This window comes from Mustela erminea, chromosome 6 (assembly GCF_009829155.1).
Source record: "Mustela erminea isolate mMusErm1 chromosome 6, mMusErm1.Pri, whole genome shotgun sequence".
Taxonomy (NCBI): domain Eukaryota; kingdom Metazoa; phylum Chordata; class Mammalia; order Carnivora; family Mustelidae; genus Mustela; species Mustela erminea.
In genome coordinates, this window is record NC_045619.1 from 58,029,105 (window position 1) to 58,053,485 (window position 24,381).

At 40.0% G+C, this 24,381-nt stretch overlaps 1 protein-coding gene across 1 annotated transcript in view; it reads right to left on the reverse strand.

Annotated features, from left to right (window-relative positions):
• RERG (RAS like estrogen regulated growth inhibitor) overlaps positions 1-21,839 on the reverse strand; it is a 117,739-nt gene extending 95,900 nt beyond the window's left edge. Inside the window, exons 1-2 of the mRNA XM_032347424.1 lie at positions 21,732-21,839; positions 18,145-18,308 (exon numbers count right to left, since the gene is read on the reverse strand). Coding sequence (XP_032203315.1) covers positions 18,145-18,205 — 61 coding nt within the window. The 5' untranslated portion in view covers positions 18,206-18,308; positions 21,732-21,839. The remainder of the gene's footprint in view (positions 1-18,144; positions 18,309-21,731) is intronic.
• Positions 21,840-24,381: the final 2,542 nt, after the last annotated feature.

The following is a 24,381-nucleotide window of genomic DNA, read 5'->3' on the forward strand; positions in this document are numbered from 1 at the left end:
TCAGGAAGTGGTGCAGCCAGGATTTGGGTCCAAGAAGTCTGGCTACAAGCTGTAGAATTATTATAGTTATTAGCAAGGTATCATAAAACGTAGTCTCTTTTGGAGGCCAATGAGAATCTCATAAATCACCAAGAGTTAAATGTAAAACCATTGGGAGATAGTTGCGTTCTCTGACTGGTACGGCTGGATTGCTAACAGTGACCTATTCTAGAACAGTCCAAGCAGGGCCTAGACCTGAAGAGGGGTAGCACTTGCAGTCAGCGCTCCCAGGAACCCAGTCCCGGCTCTGTCATTCCCTCCATCTCTGCTTTGGGGCAGGTTGTTAAACCTCTCAGAGTGTCCATTTACTCATCAGTAAGGTAAAGATGATAACAAGACTGAAATCGCTGTGTAATGGTGAGCCGTTAAATGAGATGCTGTAAGTATTCTGTCAAACGCCTGGTGTTCTAGAAGTAAGCTATTTTCATCACTTACTGTTTATGGGACCTCGGAGCTAGACAACAGAATGTTCTCCTGAAGCTCGTTTAAGTCATCTTAGAAATGTGAGCCCCGCCCCGTGTAAATGCTGACCATTCGGACCCAGGACCCAGGCACACTGTTCTCAGCAGGTGTGAGCAGCAGGGAGGGCAGTGCAGAGAGAAAGGAGAGGCTGCTTCACACTCGGCCCCATTTAGCCTGACCCAGAGGCTGAGCAACCGTTAGCAGGGCAACCGATTTCTATCCTCTGCCACCAACTTTGCATCAATGCCTGCCCTCAGAAAGCCCAGGTTATCTAGGGCCCATAGATAACCGAGATGCCTGAAAATTGTAAACTGCTTTGTCTATGAGGATTTTATTTGACCTGGGGCCCCTTGGCGATGCTTTCATTCTCTTCAGCCCACAACCTCTGACTCTATTTTCTCTGCTCTCCCTTTTCTTCCTTAACTGTCTTCTCCCTTGGTGATGATGCGTCCCTTGAGATACGCACGTGATTTGAACTACTGTAGGTAGAGCCTCCTCTCCTACATGTACTGTTCTCAAAGGCAGCCCCTTCTTTACCAAGAGGGATGGAAGACTCCAGTCCACCCAGGCAATGCCTCATTCAAATGATTGCTCTCTGTGATGCCCTGAACTTGGAAATGGACTAGTTGTGATTCTTCAGGATTTTCCTCATCTCCACCAAGTCTTACTTGGACTCCATTCCTGAGGTTTCACGAACTATTTTGAATTTCAGGGTAAGGGGGCAAATCTAGACAAAGACTCAGAGAACTTATGCTGGGTAGAACATACTGATTCTCAGCAGTCTCTCACTGTATGCAGCCAAAGCTTCTAGGAACCTCAATTTTCATGCGTAAGAACCCCAATTATTACGCATTTACTGGTCAACAACATAAATTTACCACCTTGTACTTTTGTAGGTGAGAGGTCTAACAGTCATCAGGGCCTCTCTGGAGGCTGTGGGAGAGAATCCATTTCCCTGACTCTTCTAGCTCCCAGAGTTCACCCGCATTTTATTTAGCCCATGGTCCCCTTTCTCTGTCCTTAAAGCCAACACAATCACATGTCTGTGACCATTCCTTCTTAGTCACATCTCCCTCCAGCCTGAGCCTTTGACCTCAGCCTGGGAAGGTTCCTCAATTTTTAGGACTTATGGGATTAAGTTAGGTTCACCTGGACAATCGAGAATAACCTCCTGATGTCAGGGTTCATAACGTCAATCTTACTTGCAGAATCCTGTTTGCCGTGTAAGATCATATACTGACAGGTTCTTGAGATTAGGTTATATGGACCATTATATTTATTCATGGTCCCAGAGCTCACATTAATCTCACCAGCACCAAAGTCTCAAATCTCATTAACTACCTCATATAAACCAGCTTTGGGGGAGGCTCTAGGAGGCAATACATGGTTGTCTTTTCCCACTGCAAATGTTTTAAAATAACACCACTGATAGTCTTTCTAGAGTTAACACATTTTGTCAAATGTTTCCATTTGGTGATGGCATTCAAAAAGACCATGAGTGGGTTTTTCATTTTGTTTTGTTTCTGTGTATGTTTATCCTCATAAATCTACAGCATACCACTTCAGCCTCTCCATTCTGTCTGCAGCCCTCTATCCCAGAGTAGAGGCAGTCACATTTTTTTCTTATATTCCCATATTCTAGACTAGAGGAAAAAACTATACATGAGACTAAACAGAGACTAGATATTAAGCCCATTCATATCTCAGAATTTTCCCGATGGTTCAAACCTAGGAAATACTACTCTTCATAGTGGGTTTTGGTTTGGAGTTTTTGGAGTAAAACCCTTAGTCAACACACACACACACACACACACATACATAGCACATGCATCAAATAAGAGTGGAAATTCGAAAATGATCTAATTTAACTGAATGGCTAGCAGCCCCGTATCCTTAGAATTCAGTTTTGTTTCCACCTTTATTGATACATCTCTATAGAAAAATAATCCAAGATTAAAATAAACTTAATATTTCCTGAAAACTGCTTTCTTTATTTTTGCATTTGCTCTTCAATAAAACAAATCCCTTTCACGATCATAAAATTACAGTAAATCTGGGGTCATTCAAACCACGATGTGTCAGAAATGAACCCATCAACAGTGTGTACTATAAACCTGATGGAGCAGCCAGACAAAGGAGTTTGGGAGACTCTAGTGAATATTCTAAAGGGAGTCAAATAAGATAGAAGTGTTTACTTATTAACTAGGACAATGCAACATTGCATAAATAAGAGATAGTTTTGAAAAGTCTTATTTCATGATACCTTAAATAAAATACATTTACCAAAGCTGTTTTCTCATGGTGGTTGTTTTGGGGATTTCTTGGTTTGTACCGAACAAAACCTCCTTTTTACTGAATCTGAAACAATGACCTGAAAAAAACTATATGTAAAGTTTCCACTTTGACATCACAGCTGTTCATGCCAATTATTCATCCAAAATAGCACCACCACAATGTAATTCTGAATAATCAATTACGGGATCAAAAATAATTGGCAACAATAAATGATAGTGGTCCTCTGCATTTACAAGAAGCATCATAGACTTCAACAATATTTATTGACCTGGAAGTCTCTAGCAATAATTAATCATGAATTATTCATAGCAGATAAAGGATCTTGAGTTATCTGATGGGATCCAATCCTACCCAATCTGCCCTCACAAAATGTTTGAAGCCTTTTGGCATTTTGCCCTGTGTAGGAGCCTGATTCTTTCAGCTATTTGGTTCGTAAGAACATCTTGTATTTCAATGAAGAAAAACAACCCTCTCCTATTGTGATAAATAATGGAAGAAATCTCTGCAATCCAATATTTTTAACACTTAACATCATTTAAAAATTTTGACTTGACTATATATTTTCCTTAATGTTGACATGCTAGGACTTTCACGTCTTTAAAAAGCTTCTGAGTTTTGCTTTTGGGGCTCCTCCAGGTCAATTTATTAATGTATCCTCCCTTTCCACTGAGGATATTTAACACACTTCACATTTTTCACATATTCAATGTTAGGCTCTTCTGTCTTTCTTTATAATTTCCCTCTTCCTCCCCAAGCACCTCCTTCACATACTACTGGGCTTCAAAAGCCAAATAAGGGGCTTCAGCATGAAATCATAGGCAGAATTTGGAATAGAAATATTATTTTTAAAAATGGAGCAGAATAAAAATGTACTATAAGGCCATAAGATCTCTTAGTAACAGAATCACCGTCTTCGCTGTTCCAGTTGCTCCTTTTCCTCTAGTAATGGATCAAGTGAAGTAAAGCACTTTTCACAGATACTGATTGATCCAAATGAGTGTTTCCAAGTCACGAGGAAAAGACAAAGGGCTAGAGGGGAAGAAAACACTCACTGGGTATTTCTAGTATTGTGCTTGGCATTTTGTTAAAAACTTCCATTTGGTGGATAAAAGGACAGACAGTGAAGGTAAACTGCCTAGGTTTGAATTAAGCTCTGCCAGAATCCAGTCACTACCTGTATGGCCCTGAGCGAATTACTTACTCTTTGGGACCTCAAGCTCCCTGTCTGCAAAAGACGGATAGTAATAGGGTTAAATTTATGAGTAACTGGGATGATGATTTGGGTTCATGTGTGTTGTGTCCTGTAACAGTAGTTGGCTTATCATCTATGCTATAAGCATGAGGTAGTTATTATGATTGCTGATTATTATTAGAGCTCCTTTGGTTTGGATGTACAACAGCCCCCCTATAAGATGATGATTATCAAATGTTGCATTTTACTGAAGAGGAAACTGGGGCTTCCCAAAAGTAAGAAAGATGACCCCACACACACACAATGAGTAAATGATCTCTTGATCTCTGGGACTCCAAGCCTGTGCTCTTACACTGAGGGAATGATGACTGCTGAGCTAGCTCTGGGCACCTTTAAAAAGACTGTTCCTGGGACTGGATCAGCAAAATTCCAAAAGCCCTTCTCCCTTCCTGTTATTTAGTTCCTCTTTCCTTTTTTACTTTTTTGTCCTTTCCCCCCTTCTAATTCCCAACATCAATGACATATGTGGATTGGTATGAGGAAAACATAATTTTGAAAGATAAGAACTGAGAGGGAAGTTATTTTGTTCCTCACCATAAAAATCCCATCAAACTTACAGGATTCTAGTGTTGTTGCCTCTTTCAAGGTCTCCCCGAAGTATTTTTCACTGATTTCTCTTCCTCTCCTCAATTCCTCTAGCATGTATGGCCTGAACTAAACTGTTAGAACATTTTATGCATGATTTAAATTACTAAATTGCATACATCTTAATGTATAAATTTTTTTATAATAAGTATTTTATCAGATTCACCTGTTGAGAACACATGAAGAGCTCCATCCTTTCTCAGAGGATCTCCTTCTGCATCCCTCCCCAATTGTCTTTCCAAAAAAAAAAAAATAATAATGATAATAATAATTCTAAGATCTGTGGCTTAGATGTATCCATGCCCTGCAATTGGCATTGTGTCCATGTTAATTTCCTGGTTTTGATAAGTCATTGTGGTTTTGTGAAATGTTATCACTGGGAAGAGCTAGGTGATGGGTACACAAGAACTCTCTGTACCATTTTGTAACTCTGACAATATTTTTAAAAAATATTTCAAGATTAAAAAAAAAAAAGTAAAAGTCAATCGTCCTGCTGGAACACAGACTATTTCTTACCGATTTCTAATTGTAAGTCATACATATCCAACAAAACACCAAGGTCCCTGAATATGAAGGCAATGATGTGGTTCTCTGGACCTCCTCCACAAATATTGACATTATTGATGGGAGGATGGCGAGAGTGGAAGAGTTGGGAACATAGGGGTAATTTCATAAACATTTGTAAATTGATGAGTGGGAAACATAAGAAAGCACACGTTAATTTTTGAGACTCAAGGATTCAAACGCATGGTTGCTATGCTCCCGTTTTCACCTCTTTTGGAACATGGTAGAGAAATTAATTCAAGATAAAAAAATATCTGAATGGAAAAATGTCCCAGACATTGGAACAGATAACCATTACTCATACTATCGTGCGTGGTTGAGTCTTCCTTTAAAACCTCTAATTCAACATATGTTGCCAAATGACTAGGGAGCTGGCTCAGTTGTTAGATTCAGTTGTAATTTATGGGGTTCATAATACACAAAAAAAATCAAACTGTTTTAAATAAATAAATATTCACAATTTTTTAATCTTTTTTTTTTTTTTGGCTTCACCTCTTAAATTTACTGCCCAATGGCATAAAATAAAAAAGAACTTTTAGAAATACTTTTAAAAACCAGGAAATGCATCACTGAGAAAAAGATGTTATCTGTTATCTTTCTACCCCAAACAGTGGAAACTTATGAACTTTTGTCAATACTACAGTTCTACACACCATTGCATAAGTTTTATAAATGGCACTGTCAAAGAGCAATTTGAAATCATTTTTCCAAATCATTGTTCCAAAAGAAAAACTACCTTACTTTAATATGGTTCTGTATTTGCCTTAACTTGACAGGGAGTAGAGCTTGGTGTCAATGAAAAGTTCACAGTTATGGGTTCAAACTCCTACGTGGTCTGTTTACTTTCTCTCAGTAGAAAGCCCAGAACCATGGTTTTAGGCTGTATGTTTAATTCCCAGACACTTAATACTACAGTGTAACTAAACCAACCCCTACTATTGTCCAACATCTCATCTCAAAACCAAAGCTCAGCATATCACAGATGAGGCATATGCTTTTTTTTTTTTTTTTTTTAAACAAAACTTACCATGCTATGGGAGTGAAAAATTCTAATTGTAAGGAACCTCAGAAAAACCTCACATTTGCTTTTCCCCATAGAGTATTTCTGGCTCAATTAATCCATTCCCACTTGGATGTTAGCCTCATGAGGGCAGAAAGACCATCTGCTTTATTTACCACTGTATCACCAGTACTCAGGGCACTGGTTGGCACTCACAGTTTCTGCCAGGTAACTGGAGAGTTCTGTATGGACACAAAGCTGAAAACACCTATTTCAAATGGAAATTGAGTACTTAGCAAACTTAACACAGTGGTTCCCCAAATGTGGTCCCCACATTAGCAGCATCAGCATTATCTGGGACCTTGTGAAAAATACAAATTCTCTGACTCTACTACAGACTTCCTGAACCAGAGCCTCTGGGGATGGTGTCCTGAAATCTGTATTTGAACAAACCCTCCAGGTGATTCTGAGGTAGGCTAAAGTGTGCTAGCTACTGGTATAACCCAAGGAAGAAAAATCTCTTACCAAACTCAGCTGGGATTTGAAGCAACAGTTTCAAATTACATAAATTCAGCCATTTTAGTACAGAATTGTACATATAAATCCTGGAAGAGTGTCTGAAAAGCAGCCTTCTTTTTTTTAAAGATTTATTTTTATTTATTTATTTGAAAGAGGGAAAGTATGTGCTCACCCTCGAGTTTGGCAAAGGGAAAGGGTGATGGAGAGAATCTCAAGCAGACTCCCCACTAAGCATGGAGCCCTTGTGGGGTCTGATCTCAAGACCCCTGAGTTCATGATCTGAGCTGAAATCAAGAGTTGGATGCTTAAAAAAAAAAAAAAAAAAAAAAATCAAATAAATAAATAAATAAATAACAGAGTTGGATGCTTAAATGACTGAGTCACCCAGGCACCCCTGGAAAACAACTTTTTCAGAATAGATACTTGGACCAATAAAAGCTGATCACGATTCTGTACTTTATATAGCAATGTACCTTGAATCCTAAAGTAAGAGTGTGAGACAGAAACAAGAAATGTTAAATAAAATATTAAACAAGGGATTATAACTGTAAAATGTCCTCCCAGCTCACTCTTTCTAAGGCAAATCTAAATAGAGTTGATTTAATGAACATAGAAGTAATGTGATACGCTATTAATGTCTCCACACTTGGAGCCAAAGACCTTTGTTTTTCTTTACTGGCTATAAATTACCCAAAAAACTCACTGGGATTCTTAATCATTCCAATGAGCTTTATAATACCAAAGTGGAAAATTCTATGATTGAGTAAGAGTGTCAAGGGCCCATAATGTTCCAAAACCAACAGACTTCTAGATGACAGAAAATAGAGAAGGATGATACATATAGTAGATCCAAACATCTCAGGACAGACCAGAAGAATAGATGAATCTAACAGAACAGTATTTAAAAGGATGAAAATAAACTTCTACACCTGGATTAAGCATTTACAAACTATAGGTTTGGGGAGATTTGACATAGCAACAGCATATATTAAAAAACAAAACAAAACAATGAAAAAAACCTTTACTCGCAGTCTCTCCATGAATCCACATTGCATCCATTGTCCCCTGGAAAGCAACAATGATCTCAGAATGTCTTAGCAAAAGCAAGGCATGTTCACAGATTTACAGCTGTGTTCTGATCTGCTCTGAAATGTCTGCTTTCACTTCCACGGCCCCCAATGCATAGAACACACAGATCAAATAAGACAGCCAAGATGGTGCCATGACAAGAAATCACACTCTCTGTAGGGAAAATGAAGTAACTATGAGTAACTAGATGGTGGAAGAGAAAATTCAGCATGGATCCAGGCATGCTCCCTATCTTAAATGTGTTAAGGGCTACCATAGGAAGAGGCACTTAAAATGTCCTGTATAACTCTGAGAGTAAGCTTAAAAGCAACGAGCAGAAGCTAATGAACCACCTCTGGTTCCAAAGGTAGAGTAACACACAGGAAGAGCTGTTGTGATAGTTTTATGTGCCAATTTGGCTGGCTAATGCAGTGCCCAGTTATTTAATCAAACATTACCGTAGGAGTAACTGTGAAGGTAATCTGTAGATGTGGACAACATGCGCAGTCAGTTGACCTTACTTAAGTAAAGGAGATTAGCTTTAATAATGTGGGTGGGCCTCATCCAATTACTGGAAGGCCTTTGGTGCAAAAGCTGAGGTTTCCAGAGTGAAAGAAATTCTCCCATAAGATTATAACATTAAAATTCTGCCTGAGTTTCAGGCCTACCAGCTTGCTCTACAGATTTTAGTCTTGTTAGCATAAATAAACAAACAGGTAAATAAAGAAACTGTGTGTGTGTGTGTGTGTGTGTGTGTGTATGTGTCCTCATCCTTTTGGTTCTGCTTCTCTGGAACAATGACTGACAGCCCAAAGACAGAATGGTCTACGTCCAGTCGTGCTGAATTCCTATCACTAGAGATATACAAGGGTAAGCAAGGAAACTACATTGGTTATAATGAGGTGACACTGGAATATATGCCTTTTAATAAAATTAAAAAGCATGTGTAGAACACACTGAGTTTAACTCAATGTAATAGTTTTATTGAGGATCCTGGCTGTGTGAAATACTGTGTGAGGGTCTGGGGACATAATGATGAGTAGAAATATCTGCTATTCTCCCTTATTGGAATGTACTTGAGTCCTGTAACATAGGCACCTACTCTAGAACACAAACATGATGGTCAACAGATACTTGTTGAATGAAAACATATTTTAAGATCATAGGGAAATACATAGACACATATATTAAATAATGTTTGAGAAACCTTTCTATCAAAAATATTTTCATGTCTTACACTTGAATTTTTTAATAAGGATAAGACTTGATCATCAAAAAAAAAAAATTCTCCATGTTATGCTTCCTTCTCCAATAACACATAAGAGTGAATTATTTTCCTAAACTCTTCTCCTGTCCAGACAGCTTACACACTAATCTTAAAAAAGCCCAACTCGATATTTATTCGTTTCATCTATTAGAAAGGGCCAACTCCTAAGGCTAAGAAACCTGCCATCTCTGAATAGTCTGTAATGTTATGTTCTCAGTGGAGGAAGACTAACAGCCAACTGGTGGATTGAGCCTGTTCATCTGGCCTTCCACAATGGATAGCTAGCAAATTCACCATATTGCTTGTCCAAACAGAAATGTTAAGGAACATAGAGGAAGAACTACATGGACTTTGATAACAAGAGAATCATAGTAGAAAGACTAAATTCATACCACACTTGTAATTGTTCAAAGTACCTTCAAAGCCCATCTACCTGTATTGCTAAATAAATAAATAAATAAATAATAAGCAAGCTAGCCAGCCAGCAAGTGTGTGTCATTTGACAGATGAATAAAAACAGAAATGAATGGGATGAAACTAAAGTTTTAACCCCAATCCTTCCAGTTAGTAGAGTTGAATGCTTTAAAAAAAATTATAATGATTAGATCATATTGATAGGATAGAGGGTAAAATGTTCTTTTGGTAGCAAGGAGAAATTTGGGATGCCTGGATGGTGCAGTGGGTTAAGCATCTAACTCTTGGTTTCAGATTAGGTTATGATTTTAGGGTTGTGAGATCGTGATCTCAGGGTGGTGAGATCAAGCCCCAAGTCTGGCTCTGTGCTCAGGGAAGAGTCTGTGGAGATTCTCTCCCTCTCCCCCTCCCACTCCTGTGCTCTCTCCCTCTCCCTCTCTCTCCTTCTCTCAAATAAATAAATAAATATTTAAAAAACAAACAAAACAATGAGAAATTTATTCTACAGAGGAGATGATTCATCAGTTTTCTTACACTTGATCCAATGCTGTTAAGAAATGAAATATGACAGGGGTGTCTGGGTGGCTCAGTGGGTTAAAGCCTCTGCCTTCGGCTCAGGTCATGATCTCAGGGTCCTGGGATTGAGCCCCACATTGGGCTTCCTGCTCGGTGGGGAGCCTGCTTCCCCCTCTCTCTCTGCCTGCCTCTCTGCCTACTTGTGATCTCTGTCTGTCAAATAAATAAATAAAATCTTAAAAAAAAAAAAAGAGCTGAAATACGACATTACAGGGGAACTTACATATACAGGTTGCTGAGAATTTCATATGTAGCCATATTGACTGACAACACACCCAGGAGTCCCAGGGGGCTTGATTATGTATTCACTGTTTATTGATTACTGGAAATTTCTCATAAAAACAAAACTCATCATGTTTTACAGGGTTCATATCTTAAAATCCTAATGAGCACCTCATTTCCTAAGAAAAGGTGATCAAAATAATGTGGAAAAGAATGGGGTGATAGAAAATGAAAAATATGTAGTAGCAAACTTGCATGAGTCATAAACTAGGATCCTAGACTTGGCTGTGCGCTGAGATGCTTGGTGATCTCTGTAATGACCTCTCTCTCACATAGGTACGTAGAGGAACTTTATGTATTTGCTTACTCCATGCTGAAATTACCTTTTCAGACTGCTTTGCCTTTGTAACATAACTGCTTTCATTTTTAATGGGATGGAAGAAATTATTGCTGTTTTTCTGAAACCACATCAATTTTCAAAGGCAGCTGTAGCAACAGAGATGCGTTTGCACTGGAATTTTGGCTTCAAGGACAGTACCACTTTGAAAATTTGGCTGATTTCCCCAAACCCATAAGTTGGAGAAATACCAGGAATAAAAAGGGGAATTACATGGATGATTTACAATTTTCTTCACTCCCTTTCCTTAAAGTTAGGCCTTGTCAGTTGCCAAGAAAACAAGTTGAGATCAAAATGGAACCAAGTGATGACTGACAATTAACTACAGGAAACTATTTCAATGAATAAATTGGCCATAAATTAAAAATAAGAGACACTCCAATTTTAATAATATATTTCAGTAGAAAGAAGCAGGGACAGAGATTTGTTTTGGCTTTGAAAAACAACTTTTGGTTTTGTTTTGTTGTGTTTTCTAGTATTGTTTCCTCCCTAACTATATTTTCCTTAAGAAAAGTCTAAGAATTGGTCATTGCCAACCTACAGAATGTTTAACTACCCACCAATGAACTGACTTTGATTTTAATTTTTCCTTTCCTTTTCCTTTTATTCTTTTTCTTTCCTTTTTCTGAGCCCTCACCATTCCTCATCTTTGCTTTTCTTCCTGGGCATACAATAAAAGTCAGCGTGACTTATAGCTTGCACTGAGGTACGGCTTTTCCACATATCCATAAGCATACACCTCCAATTTGAAAATACCCTTTTGTTCCTCATGGAAGAAATAAATGAAAATTGACTCAGTTAGGCTGTTTGTCTCTTTTGGCTTTTCTATCTTTGCAGGTAAAAGAAAGTATATATGCTTGAAAGCCACAGGTAACCATATCATTACATTTTATGACAGGAAAAGAGCTAGTTTTCCAGCCGCATCCAAACTTGTCTCAATGCCAACTTCCTCCCATTTGCCTTAAAAAAAAAAATCAGTTATTCCTCTAACCACCAAGCATACAGAGAACCAATGGGCCTCATTTCTGGTAATCCTTCAAATTCAACAACCACCTAGGAAATGTGTGCACACGCACATACACACACACACACACACACACACACACACACACACACACTTACACTCGGGAGGTGTGAAAGTTCTGAACCACCTGAAACACCATCTGTTCCTCTTCTTATGCAAACAAATTGTGAAAGAAAATTTACCATTCAGGTTACATAATTTTAAAACAAGAATGACCAAGAACTTGAAGAGCTGATTGAGAATGTAAGTAGGTAAAAAGTGTGGTACAGGACTGTTGTCAGTGTGTACTCACATTCATGTGACATGCCCAGCTGAGGCCATTTCCTATACTTGTGGTTTTCAAACTGGACCTGGAGCCTACAGGTTACTGAAGTCACAGATCAATTTGCTACATCTTCCCAATGAGTCCATTTTAGTCACTAGCTGGCTGGGGGTATCATTTTTATAATAAGACATAGATATAAGACAGAGCAATATCAAATTTTGTATATATTTTATGAAATTGATAAGCATGCAAAATAATTACATGATCATAATGAGATGCTTAATACTCCATATCACCTAGATCTCTGTCATCTTCTTTTAGAAGTCCTTTGAGGGGCACCTGGGTGGCTCAGTGGGTTAAATCCTCTGCTTTTGGCTCAGGTCACGATCCCAGGGTTCTGGGATTCAGCCCCACATCGGGCTCTCTGGTCAGTGAGGAGCCTGCTTCCCCACCCCCTACCCCCGCCCGCCTCTGCCCACTTGAGATCTCTGTCAAATAAATAAATAAAATCTTAAAAAAAAAAAAAAAGAAGTCCTTTGAAAACGATCTTCAAGAAAGCATCATACTACACCATTAAGTCTCTATGAAGGGAATGAACTGGCATATAGCTACATATAGAGAAAAAGTTCTAAGATACGAAGGCTGAGGGGTGCCTGCGTGGCTCAGTTGGTTTAATGACCACCTCTTGGTCTCAGCTCGGGTCATGGTCTCAAGATCATGGGATCAAGCTCCACATTGGGCTCCACAGTCAATGGGGATGCTGCTTGAGAATCTCTCCCTCTCTTTTTTTTCCCTCCCTCATGTGTGGGTGCTCTCTCTTTCTCTCTCAAATAAATAAATCTTTAAAATACAATAAAATACAAAGTTTGGTTCTGTAGCATAAGGAAACTGACCTACCCAAGGAACTGTTGATATTGCTGTTTTCATTCCACATATGCGAAATCTCATGAACACACCCCAGCCATAAAGCATGCATATATGTTAAAGCAGTATTAGGTACTTACTGGAAAAGTCATATCTAAAATCAGAATTGTCCCTGTCCCACTAAAATATAAAATGAAAAAAGCTTTTCATACTTTTTTATAATTGAGAGAGAGAGAAAGAGAAAAGCAAACAAGAACAAGGAAACAAGGAAAAGAAGGGGAAATTGAATCACTTCTCTTTGTGTCTAGGAAAAATATATCACAAGTTTGTTTGTGTTTAGCCCCCAGTTTGTAGCCCAGCAATCTGAATCTATGAGCTTAAGACTTCATGGATGAGTGCATGAACCAGCTTCTGATTTAGAGGATAGCATTAACTCAATTAACTTTGAGACTAGCCCTTTCAAGAAATATATTTAGCTATGGCACACAATATTTCAATTCCAAAATGAGAATGTCAACTGAGAAACTAAATTTAAAATTTCAGTGGTTTCTCTCTCAGCTCCTCCCACACTTACTACAGATTTGAATAATATGAAGCCAGGAAGCATTTAAATAAATCGGGTGTGCATTCTAGGTTTTATTGCAGGTGGTGGTGCTTTAATCACTTGAAGTCTGTCAAATCATAGGCTGACACACACAAGGAAGGAAATCTATGTCCCATATGCCATGTTATTAGTGCTCTACCCTCAGCCAGGAAGGGAAATGTTTACCCTGTTGGGCAAGAGAAGATGGGATATGATGGGATACAGGCTCTGCGGTCTGCAGCATCCCCCAAAGTGCTCACCATGCTGAGCCAGCAACCAAGGTCCCTTGAAGACAGAACTTCAAGATAACATTAGGCAGAAAGGGAAAGAATCTTCCCAACACAAAAGACCATGTAAATACTGATACATATATACATGCGTGCGCACACACACACACACACACACACACACACATCACATGTTCTTTCGGGGTTCCTTTATAAATAACACATTATTCAATTCTGCCTGGGCTGACACTTCTATGGTCAACCTGTCAACCAAAGAGTTCTGGTTAATGTTAAATTCTGTTTTAAACATAGAGGGCTTGTCTATTACCTGGGCTTAAGAAGCTGTCCACCACATACCAGAAGCACTTTGAAATTTAAGGGTGATAATTTATTGATCACACCACATATTTCTGGCTGTTTTTCCAAGATATGAGCCACAAGAAGTATTGTTGTGGTCACCAGTAGTCAAACTGTAATTGACATTACCCAGACTTTAGTTTCAAAAGAAAGAGAGGGGGAGGGGAGTGTGTGTATATGTGTGTGTGTGTGTGCGTGCATGCACACGTACATGTATACATTTAGGATATGCAGAGTTGCAATATAGAATTTTTATCTTATAAACTTTCTGGTTGTAATGAAAACCCAAATGTCCACTTGAATGTAAATGTATCTTTTATTGTATGTTTTCATTAGAAAATTTACTAGTTAAAATGAGCATACCTCAGAAATCTATACTATTATAAGCTAATACTGGAGCACTTACTTTGTGCCAGGTGCGGTTCTAAAGGATTTCCATCTGATAGCTCGTTTGATCCTAATAACATCTCTTAGAGATAGACACTATTATAGCCTTTTAAAAAAAAAAAAAAAGGACTTTATTTATTTATTTATTTATTTATTTGAGAGAGAGAGCGAGCGAGCATGCAAGTAGGGGGTGAAGCAGAGGGAGAGGGAAAAGCAGATTCTGGGCTGACCATGGAGCCCACTGGGGGCTCAATCCCACAATCCTGAGATCATGACCTCAGCTGAAATTGAGAGTTGGAGGCTTAACTGACTGAGCCACACAGGTGCCCCTATATGCTCTTTTATAGTTGAGGGACTTGAGAAGTTTGGTAACTTGCCAAAATTGCCATGTTCCTGCAGCTAGTCAACTGTAGAATTGGACGTCAAACTTAACAGTGACACTCCGAGATCTCCTGCTCTCAACTCCAGACTACGCTGCTCTCTGTTAGCAAGGGGACAACAGGGTCTTGCTTATCCCCAGTTCCACTTTCATAGTGACTGTGGGGAAAAGTAGATCATGCAGGTAAGCCTAGAGGCCTCTGAAACAGGGCAATCAGAGACCCTCTGCTTCTACCTTTCCCAGATCTCAAGCTGCCTCCCCCAGGAATGACCTTCTGTGGAGAGGCATTTGAGAAAATGAGGAGCTGCTGTGACATCCTAGCAGGTATAACTTTCTACAGACTTAAAAACAAACAAACAAAAAATTACTTAAAAGATTAATACAGACTACAGGACAGAAAAGTAAGCATGTGGTTTAATAACTAGGCAGAGATATCATATTTCCATATTAATAAGGAATTAGAATAAACATGAGTTCAACATTGCTATATGAAAACATAGCCGGGTTTCAAAGTTGATGGATATGATCCAGGACTCTGTAGTTGTTTTCACAGAACTATGAGAAAAGGTCTCAGAATTGTCTCCCATGCAACAGTCAAACAGGTACAACCTTTAACATGAGGTGTGGTTACCAGTTCTCAGGGAGACAGTCTAATGTTGAAATAGGAAAACACTGTATCGATGACAGACAAACAAGCAATTGTTTAAGACATGCTGTCTATCTTTGTCATTTTCACCTACATGAAAATAAATGCAAATGGTAGAATGTGTATGAAGTGGATAAAGAAACCAGCGCAAAGAACATGCATTAAGAATCACAGGACGTGGGGCGCCTGGGTAGCTCAGTGGATTAAAGCCTCTGCCTTCAGCTCAGGTCATGATCCCAGGGTCCTGGGATCGAGCCCCACATCGGGCCCTCTGCTCAGTGAGGAGCCTGCTTCCTCCTTTCTCCTCTCTCTCCGCCTGACTCTCTGCCTACTTGTGATCTCTGTCTGTCAAATAAATAAATAAAATCTTAAAAAAAAAAAAAAAGTGATGCATCCTAGCATAGCCAAAACAATTAAAAAAAAAAAAAAAGAATCACAGGACGTTACAGTTAGAAAGGACCTTAGTGAACAAGCCCAACTTCTGCATTTTACATAAAATAAAACCAGGGTTAGTGGAATTTGGATTGTATGTGTAAGTATATCTTCAGTTCTGGGCATGAGGAATCGCCCCTAGAGAGAATATACGGAGTGAGAAGACATGAGATGGGTTTGTAGGACCCTGAGAGCCCTGGGTTTTGAGAGGTGGGTCGATGAAGAGCCCCCATGAAGGCAGCTGGTGAGGGGCAATGGAGAGGTAGAAAGAAAGCCAAGAAGCTCATGAGGTCATGAGAGCGTGGGAGGGAAGGAATTTTAGGAAAGACTGAGTGGTTGTGTTCAATGGTAAAAGGAGTCCTAAGAAGATCAGAACTAGGAAATATGCATTAGATTTGTTCCTTATTGATCAGTGGTGACCTGAGCAAAAGCAGTTTCAGGCTCATGATTATAGTGGAAGAGAATGAGAGGTAAAATAGTAAGATAGAACTTAAGATAGTAAGATAATAAGTCAGCCCACACTCCACAAGCCCGGAAAAAAGAAAAAGATGGTACAGGGGTCAAAGAAATCCTTATGGGAAAACAGTTGGTAGAGCATGAGAGGAATAATTGAAGCAGTCATCAAAACAACATAAGGGAAGATGAAAGAAATGGGTAGAGGTCAGACTGAGAGATGAACCTTGAAAAGAGGGTGTACAGAGCTTGCTCTGAGACAGCAGAGATGGGAAACGGATGGCTATAACACAACTAGGTAGTTTTTCAACCAAATTTTAATTTCTATGATTAACTTTTCCAACCGTGTGGAGTTTATTTTGGTGAATGATCAAAGTTCTAAAAATTCTCTTCTTTGACTGCCTATGTTAAGGTTTGAATGAATGAATAATCAACAGAGAGCCCCAGGCCTAGACCCTCCACTCACAAAGGACTCAGACAAGCTATTGTTAGCAGCACAGTCTCCCACACATGCCCTTCCCTTCATCCTCCACTCACTGGAACAAGTTTCCTCATTCTCCAGATCCTTCCACCAGCTATGGAAATTAGGTTCTCACGCCATTGGGAAACACTGAGGAGATTGATGGGGAGGAGTTCAACTATCTTCAATCTTGTGAAGCCTGGCAAGTTTAAAGCCTTGCCAACTATCTATTTTCTTTGCTTGGTTTTTGCCACAGGCAAGAATGAGCAATAAGAAGGAAGAGTGATGGCAGAAAAGAGCACTCTTAGAAAATGAAAAGAAAAAGAGAGAGAGAGAGAGAGAGAAAGGCTTAGAATAGGGAAGATTTACTGCTGAACTTAAACTAGAGAGCTAGTTAGGAAAGAGTGGTTGGTCACAGAATTAAAAGCTACTCATGTGTGTTTATTTAAGATTATGTGGATTACCTATGACATTGGATGACCCAAACGGGTTTCCCTCCACAAAGGTGCTCCTACTAGATATCTGTGTGAGTCCTTTCCTGAGAACCATGAACCCTGTGTGCAAAAATCAATTATGGTTCTTTCCTCCAGGAAGAGAGTGAGACAATATGGTCTGAAAAGCCGTGTTGCCCTTAAATTTTAGCAACATCGGCTTCAGCACTATTTATTCTTTAGTTATAAAGTCTGAGATACATTTTTCAAAACTGGATCAGATACATTTTCATATCCATCCTTTCCCCCTTAATCTTAAAGGTATGTAAGACTTTTCTTAGGTGAGGAATGAAAAAGATAGTCTTTGAATTAGTATATACCATAATATGATCATTTAAATTCACTCCAGAGGTGCTGGCAAGAGCTGTCTTGCTTGAGCTCATGCAGTCTACCTTTTCCCCAACCCCCCCCCCCAATTTTAGAAGTGTTGGGTAGTAATGCAATTCTGTTTCTTGAAAGGATATATTCATTCAACAGGCATTTTTTTTTAAGTACCCAGCACATGCATGACATTGGTCTGGGTGCTGCAAATATCAAGATGAATGAGATATAAAATTGGCCTCTTGGCATCTAGTAAAGAGGAACAAGAGAAAATGTAAATACTTCTTTCGTTTCCACAATCTGATTTATTTGGAGGTTTGTTTTATACCCTTCCTCAGAATACCAAAACCTATGATATATCCATTGCCTTGTGTATTATCAGCAGACCTGTCATCATCAATAAGCAGAAATGTAAATAAAACTGGTTATGCAAAAGGAAAGTTCTAGATAAAGAGAGAGACTTCATCTAAAAGAGCAACACATGACACTATGAGAAATGCCAACCACCCTTCTGTCTAATTCTCAGAGGCAGTGTCAAAGACACACACACACACACACACACACACTCTACAACAACTACAACAAAAACACTTACCTGATTTGCCCACACCTGCTCTCCCAAATATTGCCAGCTTGACCTCTGCACTTTTAGCCATGCTGGGTGTTGGTGGATAATTCACTGTTGTGCACACTGAAGAGCTGAGAAAATCTTTTTGGCTCCAGCCTTTGGATTCACCATATCATTGTAAATCTGCAGTCCTGCAACCAAAGAGATTTGGGAAGTCCTAAGTGACTGGAGAAAGGAATTCGTATTTATGAAGCACCTTCTCCCTGATGGCCACCCCTCACTTTATCATCATCTTCCTCCACGGCAATCCCGTGCAAGGGTTATAGTCATTTACTGCAAACTAGTCAACTAATAAGTGATAGATCCATGACGTGAACTTAGATCTCTTTGGTTCTAAAACATATGCATTTTCATACCCAACAACATTGCCTAAGGTATTTTTTAATGAAGGTATTGTCTTTGGATCACTAATGGATAACAAGTAGTTGAAGTGTGTGAATACGTGTATTTACCATGTGTCTATACATACCCAATACACAACACACGGGCTGGGGAGAGTCACATTTAGAAGTCTTTCTTTTCCTGAGGGCTGAATAATATACATTCGTCTTTATCCATCCTACTGTAATGATTGGATTTGCACTTCAAGGTTAAATTTTAGCTCAGTTCACACTAGATCCCATGATTGAGACATCTGACAGACATTCGTGTTCCAGGAATTGATATACAATATCTACTTTATATCCTTATATTTTTCTGGGCACAACACCCCTGGTACACAAAAGATAAATACCATGACTCAACTTCAGATTCCTTTTCTATGACAACCTGAACGCTTAACACTGCTCTAACACTTAGAAAATGACATTGCATACAATGTAAGCACATGTGATATAGAAGCAGTGCTTCAGGAATGACACCTAGGTTCTTAGTACCATGAATATGTAAAGCTGGGAACATCCTTGGGGTTAACCAAAGGAATCCTCCAGCCATGGCAAGAATCCTTCCTTGAGATCAGACAACACCTTGCGTCTAATTGGCCACTTTCAGATACCTGAGGTCAGTGCTGGTGAGCTGACATTACTTCAACTTTTTGTTTACTTTCAGTAAGAAGCCTTCAAGTAGCCTATCAGTTATTAGGACCCTTGGCCCCATCCTAGGCTACTATTTCCTAGGAAAATGAGACCAGGCATCTTCCCTTGTTCTTCATGAGCTGTACGGTTTTGTTTTGCCTTGGTTTGTTCTTGACTCTCGCCTTCTCTCTTCACCACATGGAGTCCTCTTTGCTGGCACTTGCCTCTTGATCACTAAAAAACATGGCGTCCACTGCATTCACTCCTTGAGATAGGGCCTGACAAACTGACCTACCAAGGTTCACCGAGATTCTCCCTATTCTTTGTTTAGCTGGCCTTGTGGCTGTACAAGTACTCACAGCAAGATTCACAACTCTCACAGGAACTGCAGACTCCCTCGTTCTGAACTTCTGCAGTCAGTGTTTGAAACCTATATATAAGACTTGACTCTCATCCTTGTTAAACTTAATCACGTCAGTGATTCATTCATTTCATCCTTTTTTTTTTTCAGTCTGCAAAGATATTTTTACAACACGAATCTGTTATCTAAACGTGTAAACGGCTCCTGCCAATGTTTTGTCATCTACAACTTTTCAAAGGAGCTTCTCAACAGAAAGAAAAAAGTAAAAATCCTGCTGAAAAAGGATTTCTACAAAGACGTGAACATGTAATTGTTCTCTTCATTAGGCATCTTAGCCATCAACTTGTACCCAACGAATTTTGTACTTGCTGATTTCCAAAGGCTCAGAACTTCCTCCAAAGGATAAAAAGCTCAACATTGACATTAGCTATTGTTTACCTCACCCCCAACAACAACAACAACAACAACAACAAAATTTCTCTGTAATCATTAATAGTTGGAAAACCAGAAGCTTTAACATCTGCAATTTGTCCAGACCCATACTTTTGGCTCAAGATAAAAGAATTTCCTTATTTGTCATCTTATATGTATTCATTATGGAAAGGCCCTATGTTTAAAGTTCCGTGCTTCATTTCAGAACATCACAAAAGCATAATATATGGAGATACATAACTACATAAATTCTAAATAAGAATGACAAGCATTTCTTTGAAACATAGACCATGCAAGGGTCTGGAGCTTGTATAAACAACAATTTGTTATTTCATGCAAAATTGTTCATTCCCATGCACATAAAGCCTAAGTAATTATCTATCTTATTTATAGTTCCTGAAAGTAGTCATCAGATGTGATTTTTAAAAAACATTTGTTAAGTCAAATATTTCATTAACTCCCAAATGGCCTCAGAGGTATAGGAATTTCACATAAGAAAGAGAAATTGTGTAGGGCAATTTTTTCCCTTATGAAGGTACAGCTGCTTATTGTCAACCTTATGCTTAGAAAAATCACTTAAAGGAAGACACAAACTGACATATGTCTTTCAACAGTTTGTTATTCACATAAAAATGTGATGTTACATTTGACAAAGATATAAAACAAAGATAAATGTGTAAATTGTAATAAGTGACCTTTTGCCAATTTCTGATGTTCAAAATAATTTATAATCCAAGACCTTCCATAAAATGGATCTAAAAACATTTGTTTTAATATTATTGTACAGAAATATTCTGGCTGGGTCTAGAAGTTGCCATTTACTTATTATGTGGACACTGCTTTACTAAGACAAAAACTTCTGAGCTTCTATCATCCCTAAAGCTAAAATCACACATAGATATTTAAGAGATTTAAGGCACAGTGATTTTCTCCCCCCAAACATAAAGGAACTAAAAGAAAGCTTAGAAAGAAGAAAAAAAAGAGCTGGCCTCCATACTATGTTATTACTAATATATTCATTGATCATTCCACAATTGTGCTAAGCACAGACAAAAGTGGCTACCTTCCAGGAGCTTATGATCTGTTAGACCTGTGACATTTAAGTCACCAATAACCTGATGTTTTTTACATTTATTGAAAAAAATATTTCATTCATAATTCCCAGTACTATACTTATCAAAATTCCTGCTTTCCACTTCCTCTTTGGGGGGTAAAAAAAGCAAGCATCTTTATAAGGTAACAGTTTTTCTAACTTCTGTATTTATCATCAAAATAAAGCGCAGCTGTTTAGGCAAGCAAAGCATCTAGTCTGGCCGTGGGAATGAGAGCCTCTTGTCTAGCTCCAAAATCAAGTTCTCCTCTTCTGGCTACGGAGAATGCTCCCTCATCTTGCAACGCAGCACCCACAGCGACAAGGTTAATCGTGCAAGACGCCTGGTGATAGCTTAGCTCCAAAAGCAACAGGTATCCTAGAATGATCAACAGGCCCATCGTGGACTGCAGGTCACTTGCTCTCAACCTGGAGAGAAACGCAGCCTAAGTCAAAAAGGGCATTCTCAGTCTCAGCTCCGAGGGCGCTGTCAAGCCCTGCGCGCCGCGCTCACATCCCCTCCCAGCGAACCCCGAAGCCGCCCTGAGAAGACGCGGGGACCAGGAGAACCGACCCAGAGGCCAAGCGTTCAGGGGGTCTCAAGGGTCTGCAGGAAGTCGTCCCGAAAGAGCCACCTGGGCACGTGCGTGACACTCACCTGTTCACACTCTCCAGGCCCCGGAGAGCCGCGGTCCCCTGCAAGTTCGGGATCGCTCCCCCGAGACCGCGGAGCCCTCCCACGCCGCGCCGCCCAGTCTGCGGCTTGCGTTTCCGAGACGCGGGCCCGCGATCGCGCGTGGGAGCCGCCGCGGCAGCTGCGAAGACCGACCGACGGGTGCGGGGGGTCTCCGCGCTCGCGCTCGCCAGGACGCGCGGCGGAGGGACTGCGGCAGGACGCGAGCTCAGCCCGGCCGGGGCCGCCGCTCCGCCGCCAGGATACTGCAGTGCGGCGCGTCGGCGCCCCCTACTGGGGCCAGAGGCCGGTTCCTCCCGCGACGCCGCCTCCCCGCCCGGGGAGAGGAGACGCATCTGTTCCGCGCGCTCCTGCGGCCCGGGGCTGCCTTCCCTTTCCCCCGCTCGGTCCTTGGCCCCTAGGCTCTCGCTGAGGGACTCTCTCCGTTAAAACTTTGCGTGTGGAAGCATCGCTCCGTGGGGTTTCCCATTCCTTCCTTCCGATGATGCTCACAACCTCCCCTTGAGGTACCTTTGATTCTCCCCATGTTACCCAACAGGAAATTGAAAGAGAAGATAAATAACTTGTCCAAGGCTAGTAAATGGTTGGAATGAAATCCAGGCCGGATTGGAAGCTGAGAGATGCTAGGAGCGATATAAATACTGAATTCGACTGAAATGTATAGCTCTCTCTTTGACAAAGTTCCAAAGCCTTCGTCTTCTCCTTATATGCTCAGTCTTTGTAGTGTTCGAATGGAAGTCACACTCCATCGTCCTCCAGACCTGATGAACATGATTGATATCAATGCCGTGCTCGACCTGCTTTCATCTCTCCTCGCATTTGGTATTTACACCTCCCTTGGGGTAAGCACTAGTATAATTATTAGCCTTTCACAGATGAGAAAGTACCCGCTGCAGGGGTACTTGGTGGGAGAGATGGAACCATGGAGGCAGTTTCCAAGGCCAGTGCTGACCCCACAACCCACACCTGGATAAGATGAGCCAATTTGGGGTCTTATAGCCTGTTACCTGTCATCATGTTTGCATTGTACTCATTTTTCTTTCATCTTCTCCTTTAAACCTGAACTTCCTGAATGTTGAGATCTATTGTATGTCTTCCTGGATTTCCAGCCTCTACCATCATGCCTGGAGCCTTGTGAACATTCAAGAGACAAGGTGTTGAGTGAATGAAAAGAAAGAACAAGTTGTGACCAGATATGTTTGATTTCTCTTACATGATTTGCAATAGAATAGTGATAAAAATTGAACGTATAACGGGCCTGATGTTTCGTAAAGAAGGCTGAGAAAGAGATTTCATCATCTTGGCATACAGTAAGTTTTTGACGTCTGGGATGTGGAAAGAATTATCTCTGTAGCTTATATAGAATTTTATAGAAACCCAATTACATGGAATTTCGTGGCATTTCTGTTCAGGGCTAACATGTTACATTCTTCCCCTATCAAGTTCTATATTCCTGAACATGTATGTATATATATGTGTGTGTGTGTGTGTGTGTGTGTGTGTGTGTGTGTGTATTTCTGCAGACTTAAGTTGAAATGTCTACTTTGCCACCCTTCTTGAATGGAGTGATTGAAAAGTCCCCGAACTAGGCCTTTTTTGAAGCATTTCTTTGGGATCTTGTCTATGCAAAGTGTTTCCCACCATTTTCCCACTTAGTCAATATAGGTCAGCGCTCCTCTGTCAACTAGGGAAGCTCTTGCCTCCGTGTTTCCAGTTCTTGATGTACTACACCAAGAGAGATGACTAACTAACTGGACCCTGAACCCATTGTGTTGTATCTTCAGTGTGATGCCTATATTCAATGGGAGTGTTTCCTTTGTCTCAAAAGCAGCAAAATGGAGCCACTCCCCATTATGATTCTTGCTCCATGGATCAGTAAGAAAGACAGAGGACAGTTTGCACTTACAAATCCTCCATATTCCTTGCTAGGGAGAGTTCTTCTCATACTTAAGTCCGTTAGCCTGGCTCCAGGCTTGAGCTAAAACATTTAGCATCTAACTAGTAAATGAATTGTCAGTATAAACTCCAAACACAATAAAAATTGGAATTATGTATGTGTGTGCATATGGCAATAATGCTTATTGTAGATTAAATAAGTAGTAGAAAAAATACAAAGAAATAGGAAATCACCCCCAAATTCACACTATCCAGAAATAACCGCCTTTTCTATGAGAGGAAATAGTTACCATAAGAGAACAGAGATTGTTACCACAAGAGAACAGAGATGGATCAAATAGCATTACAGCTATGCTAAGTGTTACTGTTCTTTTTTAACAAATAAATAAGTGCTATTTTTAATTTAAAAATACACTCAATAAAGCAGAAGATAAAGAAATTAAAGCCACCCTTCAGATGCTTTCTTATCTCACAAGTTATTTTATGTTCGAGATTCCACTGAGGTTAAAACTACACAGAATGAGGGGTGCCTGGGTGGCTCAGTGGGTTAAGCCTCTGCCTTTGGCTCAGGTCAGGATCTCAGGATCCTGGAATCGAGCCCCACATCGTGTTCTCTGCTCAGCAGGGAGCCCACTTCCCCCTCTTCCTCTGCCTGCCTCTCTGCCTACTTGTGATCTCTGTCTGTCAAATAAATAAATAAAAGTCTCTTAAAAAAAAA